This window comes from Paralichthys olivaceus, chromosome 23, assembly GCF_024713975.1.
Source record: "Paralichthys olivaceus isolate ysfri-2021 chromosome 23, ASM2471397v2, whole genome shotgun sequence".
In the NCBI taxonomy this organism is placed as follows: domain Eukaryota; kingdom Metazoa; phylum Chordata; class Actinopteri; order Pleuronectiformes; family Paralichthyidae; genus Paralichthys; species Paralichthys olivaceus.
Window position 1 is genome coordinate 15,406,624 of NC_091115.1, and position 7,610 is coordinate 15,414,233.

General features: G+C 39.6%; 2 protein-coding genes across 3 annotated transcripts; both read left to right on the top strand.

Annotated features, from left to right (window-relative positions):
* The first annotated feature begins 1,366 nt into the window (after positions 1–1,366).
* Positions 1,367–3,051, top strand: LOC109637443 (microsomal glutathione S-transferase 1-like). The gene is made up of 4 exons (XM_020099792.2): positions 1,367–1,503; positions 1,793–1,925; positions 2,273–2,364; positions 2,621–3,051. The coding sequence occupies exons 2-4, from the start codon at positions 1,809–1,811 to the stop codon at positions 2,865–2,867; spliced, it is 456 nt and encodes a 151-aa protein (XP_019955351.2). The 5' UTR covers positions 1,367–1,503; positions 1,793–1,808; the 3' UTR covers positions 2,868–3,051.
* Positions 3,052–3,222: 171 nt separating this feature from the next.
* Positions 3,223–6,888, top strand: LOC109637442 (microsomal glutathione S-transferase 1). Of its 2 annotated transcripts, XM_020099791.2 has the most exons (4): positions 3,223–3,326; positions 5,381–5,511; positions 5,587–5,678; positions 6,244–6,888. In XM_020099791.2, the coding sequence occupies exons 2-4, from the start codon at positions 5,386–5,388 to the stop codon at positions 6,488–6,490; spliced, it is 465 nt and encodes a 154-aa protein (XP_019955350.2). In that variant the 5' UTR covers positions 3,223–3,326; positions 5,381–5,385; the 3' UTR covers positions 6,491–6,888. The 2 variants fall into 2 exon arrangements, with proteins under 2 accessions (XP_019955350.2, XP_069376215.1); XM_069520114.1 differs by having other exon boundaries at positions 5,381–5,678; positions 6,244–6,626.
* Positions 6,889–7,610: the final 722 nt, after the last annotated feature.

Sequence of the window (7,610 nt, forward strand, 5' to 3'; positions counted from 1 at the left end):
AGCTTTTTGCCATTACTACTCCTTGTGGGAAATCACACAACATTATTTTACTTTAGGATTCTGCTACACAAAGATGATGCCCCGGCTGCTGATATGTAAGATCCATTTCGAGGCGCTCAGCTTTTCCATTTCATGATATTGCGATTATAATGTATTGATCATTGGCAGCTAAAAAAAATAATAATTTCAACTAGTAAACTGGTTATTGCAGAGAAATTAAATGTTACTGCCAAAAAGCCTAATAGGTCTTCAACTGACTGACGCACTGCTGGGGTCTAAAATATCAGTGTTGGAAACATTTACACTACATTTACACACCTACAGCTGTATGCTCCACATTTATATGAATGTGTATAAAATGATGTGATTTATTAAATTGATTTGATCAATAATTATAATCATTATATTCTATATTGTGAATTCTGTCTAAACTATAATTTCAATTTGTGGTTTTAAATTATTAAATTTTTGGACAGGCTAGTAATACATGGGAAATAACCGAAGAAAAACAAACAAACAAAATACAGGGAAACACTGGGCCGGTATCAAGAAGGAGTATTTTAAAAAAAATCACGCTAACTATGTTTAACTCAGTTTTAAGTCCTTTTAAAGCTGGCTCACTTTAAACTGGGATGCATCCCCATGGTAACTCATGCTGACCTACTAACCTGCTCCAGAGCAGATTACATTCGAGATACGAGATCAAATTCTGTCATGGATCAGATCAGTGGAAAACCACCGGGCATCGATCAAGAGTTTAGTCTACAGTAAAGTGAGAAATAATAAATGTCAGGAGATTATTGATGAGAGGAATCGTTTTTCTGCTCCAGACATTTCATTTGTCCACTGTGGTTTTAAAACAGAGCTTCTAACAAATGGAGGGAGATTTTATCCCAATATATAAACACATCACAACTATTAAAGCTTCACTCTCACTCAACAATGATTCTTTGACACAATACCTGGCAATTTTGATGCATTTACTCTTATTCTATGTGGACAGATTCAGAAATATGCAATAATAAATAAAAACTGAAGCCTCTGATGTCTGATGTAAGAAAAATGATGCACTCACTGTATAATATTTCAGTTATTATAAATGAACATATCATATTAGCTTCATCAAACCACTGCTTTGTCACCACGTTTTCACAAGGCAAAAACAAAACCAGGAGACGATTCACAACAGAGGAGAGTAAAAAGAGTGAAGCTGGGCTAAAAATCAAATGTTTAATTTTTCACAACAATACTCACATTTTTTTTTTTCTTATTTCTTCTTCTGCGTAGTGAATAATTGTATCTGTAAGTTGTTCAAAAACCTTAAAAAATGCTGAGCTTATGTATTTTTTCCTTTTTGCTGTAATAGCACATGGTCCTTCCATGTGTGGGAGTGTTATGGTGTCATTTTTCTGGTCCCGCCCCCTGAGTTTCTGGGCCACAGGTCAGTTTGTTTGAACAAAACATCCTCAGACTCGCTCCTCTCCTGCAGAGTCAACACAGAACGTAAGTTGAGCTCTTAAACGATAAATGCCGTTTCGTGTTTTTGACAATAGATCCTTTATGTGTCTTTGGTTTCCTGAGTGCTGCATGCACACATTGCATAATAGCATATGAAGAGTTTATTGTGTAAACCTTTGTGGAGCTCTTTCTTTTGGAGGCATTCTTTTACCAGCAGTTACTTTTGCATTCCCATACGCTGTACATTTGTTTTATTTAGGTTATAAACATCTGTAGAAATATAAATTGTATGAAACAGGTAAACCAACTCCTGCCTCTTTCTTTTATTGTCCAGCTATAAATCAGCAGACATGGCTGATCTAATGGAAAATGAGGTATTTAAGGCTTTCACCACCTATGCTGCCATCGTCATTCTAAAGATGATGCTGATGGGGCCCTTGACTGGATACTACCGCATGACCAGAGGGGTACGTAACGAGAGTAGTGCCTTTTTCTGGTTTGAATTTTCATGACTTTTTACAAAGGGTCAGCCTCTGGATATGTTTAAACCTGGATTAGCCTCCTTAAACCGTCTAACTTCTAAAAATCTAAAAGACCCGTGTTGGCTTTCATCCTGGTAAACAAGAGGAAAGATGACGCAAGACATATAGAACTCCACCCTCCTACAAATCCAACAAGTCCGACACTCTGCAGCTCACGTACACACTATTACTGAGGCACAACCCATGTTGTAAAAGAGAATGACCAGGAGAAAAAAAAACAAACTTCTGTTTTGGCAATAACAATCACATTGAGTATTATCTCTGCCATGCAGGCTTTCTCTAATGAAGAAGACGTGAGCAGAAAGTCTGCAGAGGATAAGAAGAAGCTGCTGAGAACCCATCCAGAAGTGGAGCGTGTTCGAAGGCGAGATGATGACACTACACTCAAACTGACATTACCCTACATATAACAAATAAAAAACATTAAACAGTGTGATATATTCAAAATCATGTTCGTGTAAATAAATGTCTAACATCCATACACAATAACTTATTCAGTAAAGTTTAAGGGCCACTCAGAATTCAACTGGGGCCAGTGCCCCACCTCCCAGCCCCTTCCCTAGATTCACCCCTGGCATGTGTACATATATGAACGCTTAACACCTGTTGTTGGTGTCCAGGTCTCACCAGAACGACCTGGAGAACATCGTTCCCTTCGTGGTGATCGGCCTCCTCTACGCCCTGACTGCACCTGAGCTCTCAGCTGCCCTGCTTCACTTCCGCATCTTCGCCGGCGCGCGGATCTTCCACACCGTCGCCTACGTCGGTGCTCTGCCTCAGCCCAGCAGGGGTCTGTCCTGGATACTGGGCATGCTGGTCACCTTCTCCATGGCTTACAGGGTGCTCAGCACAGTTCTCCTCCTGTAGACATGACACTGGACCAACAGATCTTCACCCCCGCTACAGATTAAACCTGAATCTATTTTCTTTCATGTATCTCCTTTTTATCTTAATTATTATTGATTCTTACCGTTTATTCATTGCATTCCACTTGACTTGCCAAAACCGTGAATGGAAAATGTATTTTTAATAAACTTTACTATCAACTTTGTGCCATGGAATTAAGTTCTCGGTGTTATCCACTTCTATGAGCATATCCACTTGAAATGGGTGGAAAGTGCAAGGACCAGTATATAATACACCTGAGGCCCAGTGTTCCAACCGGTGTTCCAACCATCATTGGCAGTAATAGTAAAACAAAGAAGTGTTATTCCAGGTCAGGGCTCCTCCCACAGATTACACAACCTCAGAATAAATTCCAGCCATTTGTGTCTAACTGATCTTTGGAACTGTCTCTGCTGTTCACTGTGACTTTACAAGAACTAGGTAAGACCCCAGCCCCCAGCTGCACAGCTCACTTTGTTCTCATTTCTTCGGGTTTTATAATATACATTGTGTGAAATAATTATTCTTTACATGCATGAAACAATTTTGCTGTTTGTCACATACCAAAGTGGTTGAGAAAGATTAAAGAATCGACTGAGACGCTAAAGAAACAAACCTCCAATCTGATTAAATGGTAAATGTGTTTTATTCTATTGAGGGATTGAATCAAGGCAACGTGTCTGACACATCTGTTGTTTTTGGTGAACTGTTGCAGAGCTGCAACATTCAGGAAGTCAGAAAACTCTTTGCGTAGCTCTGAGAGAGAGAGTGTGTGTGAGAGAGAGAGAGATAGGGGAGCGCAAACCACTGTTAGGAAAGGAGAGGGGGGGAAGCAATCTGTCAAAGTTTAAGAATGCTTTATTCTGCGTTATAATTAGCGAACATGTGTTCAGTACATGTTGTATCACTTATTTAACATTATCATTGCTTATGTTTCCAATGATATTGAGGGGGACAACCCTCTGGATGTCCCGCCCCATTGTCCCCCCCCCCCATTAAATCCGCCCCTGCACAGAGGGAAAGCTTTATCTAAATTGTTGAGCTGGTTTTTGTTCTCCTTGAATAAAACAGGACATGCAAGATGCAGGCACAATTTAAACTGTACTTAAAGGAGACATATATTATGCTCATGTTCTAGTTCATTTATCTAAATATTCCAGATATCTGTCTTTGTCTGTATGTAGCTCATCTGAACGGTTACACACTTGTCATGTGTATGGTTAAAGCCCCAAGGAAGTGCAGTGTGTAATTTGAGTGTGATATGGACACATGATATATTCCATGTTTATTAAATCGTGAATAAACAGGCTAGATCGGTAGGAACTCAACGATCAAGACAACAAAGAAGACACTGATTCTCCAGCTCGTGGTTCTGTGTTCTGAGATGAGCTTCACTGAACACACACAGGCTTAGAACCAGCACAGCACTAGTGATTTTAATTAGTAAGTTATTGAAAAAAGCTCAAACGCTCTGATGCTCAGAATCACTTTTCTCAATCGTTCCATTGCTGCAGCTCCTCTTTTCAGCCTCTGTCTGAAACAATTGGTTTCACCTCACTTCCTGATAGGCCCAGTCTGTTGTGATTGGTCAACCACTTCCTTTATGTGTAGGAAATCCTGCCCTCTGCTCTGGCTTTGCTAAGGGAGGGCGTGAATCAGCAAATATGGGTTATATACTCCACAGAAATATTGCTCTCACTACTGACGAGGTGTTTCAGGAGCTTCAGGAGCAGAGTTTCCTTTAGGGGAGAGGAGCTCCTTCAGTACGTTTTAACTTTGCAGTCTATTTACCTACATGAAAAAGCTCTGTAACACCTGGGCCACGCTGCCTGCATGAGCGGCACATGACGGCTGCGCTGCCGCTCTGTTGCGTATCGTGGTCGTCTGTTGTTCACACAGGCAGCTTGTCTGCAATGTGAGGTTGCAGGTGTGAATACTCTATTTCCTCGAGTAAAGGTATGGCTACATACGAATAAGTGCCAGGACTCTATGAAATGGAGCTTTGCATCTTACAGTAACAGACAAGAGGAAAGAGAAGAAACAGGTGGTCTTCCATCTTTTGTGACAACAGGTCCGTGTCAACCCATTTGTTAGAATTCAGTGATCTTCAGTGACCTTTTTCAGCTTGTGTAAAACAAGCGAAGAGAGTAAATCTACACACTCATTATGTGTATTGAGAAATCATGAACATGTGCAATGTGCTGTGGGTTAATGATGATCAACTGGTCAAAGGTCAGTTTTCATCGCTATCAGCTCTGTAACTGAAATATTTACAGCATGTTGTAAACTGATAAGCATTAAGTCCTGATAAAGGAGCGGATGTGATTTGTTATTTGTGAAACTTCTACGAAAGTATTACTTTGCAAGATGCTCCACATAAAACTGTGATTCTCAGGAATTTACAATTTTTTCCTGCAAGATTATTCTCAATATCTCAACATATTTTCTCCGAAGTCATAAATATGTATTTCTATTGTTCTCCACTGATTTCACAGGGACAATGTTGTCACTTAGCAGTGTGATGGACAGCCCGGTCCTCCGATCATATTTCACATATGCCACTATCGTCATCCTGAAGATGATGCTCATGTCACCTCTGACCTCTTACTTCCGTCTGACAAGAAAGGTGCGTTTTCTTTCCGGCCACAGAACAGAGTGTAGCTTCATACAAGAACTCACACCAGTATTCTATTCCCCTCAGGTGTTCGCAAACCTGGAGGACACAAAATTGGGTTCTTCATCAACAGACAAGAAGCTGGTCCGCACAGATCCTGACGTGGAACGGGTCCGCAGGTGAAAAAAAACTCCTCCGCGATGAGGAGGAGAGACATATTAACAAACACAAATTCTGTCTGTGTGCTGGTACCTTTTTAATTTAACATTTGTTCCAAAAATGTCATAAGTGTTTTCTCCTCTCTTCTGATCATTGGAATTTGATCAGCCTCACGTCAGTTTATCGGTTAATTGATAAAACACTGAATTAACTAAAGCTAGGGTTGGTGATCCTGGAAAAAGATATGCTCGTGCACTGCCACTGATGTTCCATCTTTTTAAATGTTGAATAAAAGTTAGGAACTTGATCTGAGAGAATCTGTCTGGATTTATCGGATGTGTCATTGGTAATGACTGAGCTCATGAAAGCTACTTGTTATTGTGTTTACTTCTCAGCATTTTGTCGACAAATGGAAAACACAAAATCACCCATCATTTTAAAAACGCCTGGTGCAGCCAACGTCTTGTGTCGAATGCATTTGAACTTGAAGGCAGCGTTAAAGGGGAAGTCAGCCATGTTACACGTTGGGTCAGAGACACATCATGTTCTAACACTCAGCTCCATATGTGTGTTGTTGGTGTCCAGGTCTCACCAGAACGACCTGGAGAACATTGTTCCCTTCGTGGTGATCGGCCTCCTCTACGCCCTGACTGCACCTGAGCTCTCAGCTGCTCTGCTTCACTTCCGCATCTTCGCCGGCGCGCGGATCTTCCACACCGTCGCCTACGTCTGCGCTCTGCCTCAGCCCAGCAGGGGACTGGGCTTTATGCTGGGCCTGTTGGTCACCTTCTCCATGGCTTACAGGGTGCTCAGCACAGTTCTCCTCCTGTAGACATGATACGTCTCCCACCATACCTGCATATACAACCATGCACATCTACTGTACATTACATCCATTTGTGTGAATTCTACCTTTACAGATTTTGCATGAAATCCATAGATTCCTTTCTCTCCTCAGATTCTACTCGAGGATTATTCAGGCAGTCATTCACCCTGTGTACCATACAACAACAATTACACAATTAAAGGATGCTGTGCTGTATTACAGTGTAATGTTCACGTGTTTGCTTCAGCTACAACCAAGAGAAGTCTAGTATAGACTCATACGACAAGACAAAGGTCATCAACAACCGGTACATGACACAGTATGAAACAAATGTTTGACTGAACATGAATTGTTGTAACTCTTCATTCAAACAGAGGAAATAAAAAAATCCCTTCTGATGTGAAGTCCAAAATTGCATGTGCTTTTTTTTATTGCAGTAAACAGTGTTGTTCCCCATGAATGTTGAGTAGCCTGTCATGTTGGATCAAAGATAAAAAATTCTATAACAAATGATAAATAATAAATTGCACTCTCAACATAGGTACTTTATGCCCACACACACTGTGTGTGTATGTGTGTGTATGGGGGGGTAAATGTGCCACCAGATTTGTCAAAATATATGATTTATTATTATTATTATTAGTCATATCATTATATATTTATATTAGTCTAATCATGTCATTCAGCCGTACAGGTAAATAGTTAAATAATTTACTAATTGAAAATTAACTTTGTAAACTGTTATACATTCGAATGTTTAAGATAAGATAATACTTTTGTTGGACCGATCAGTGTAATGAAAATAAAAATCTCAAAATAAATATACCTATAAAACATTTACCTTGATATAAAGATACTGACTTAATAAGGTTTTGAAATGATTCAAACACCAAGCGTCATTATTACTTTTTATTCTGGGGATTATATCTATTATTATTTTGATCAATGATACTCAATAGTCAGAAATAATAACTTGAATTCTATTTTAATTATTTTTCAGATGTCCTTATGTAATGCACCTGTAATATTTCTACAACTTGATAACGGCAAACAATCCATCAACTTTATTATTTACTGTAATTCACTAAGGAGCTAAAAATTAATTCACACCTTTAATTTCAGTGAT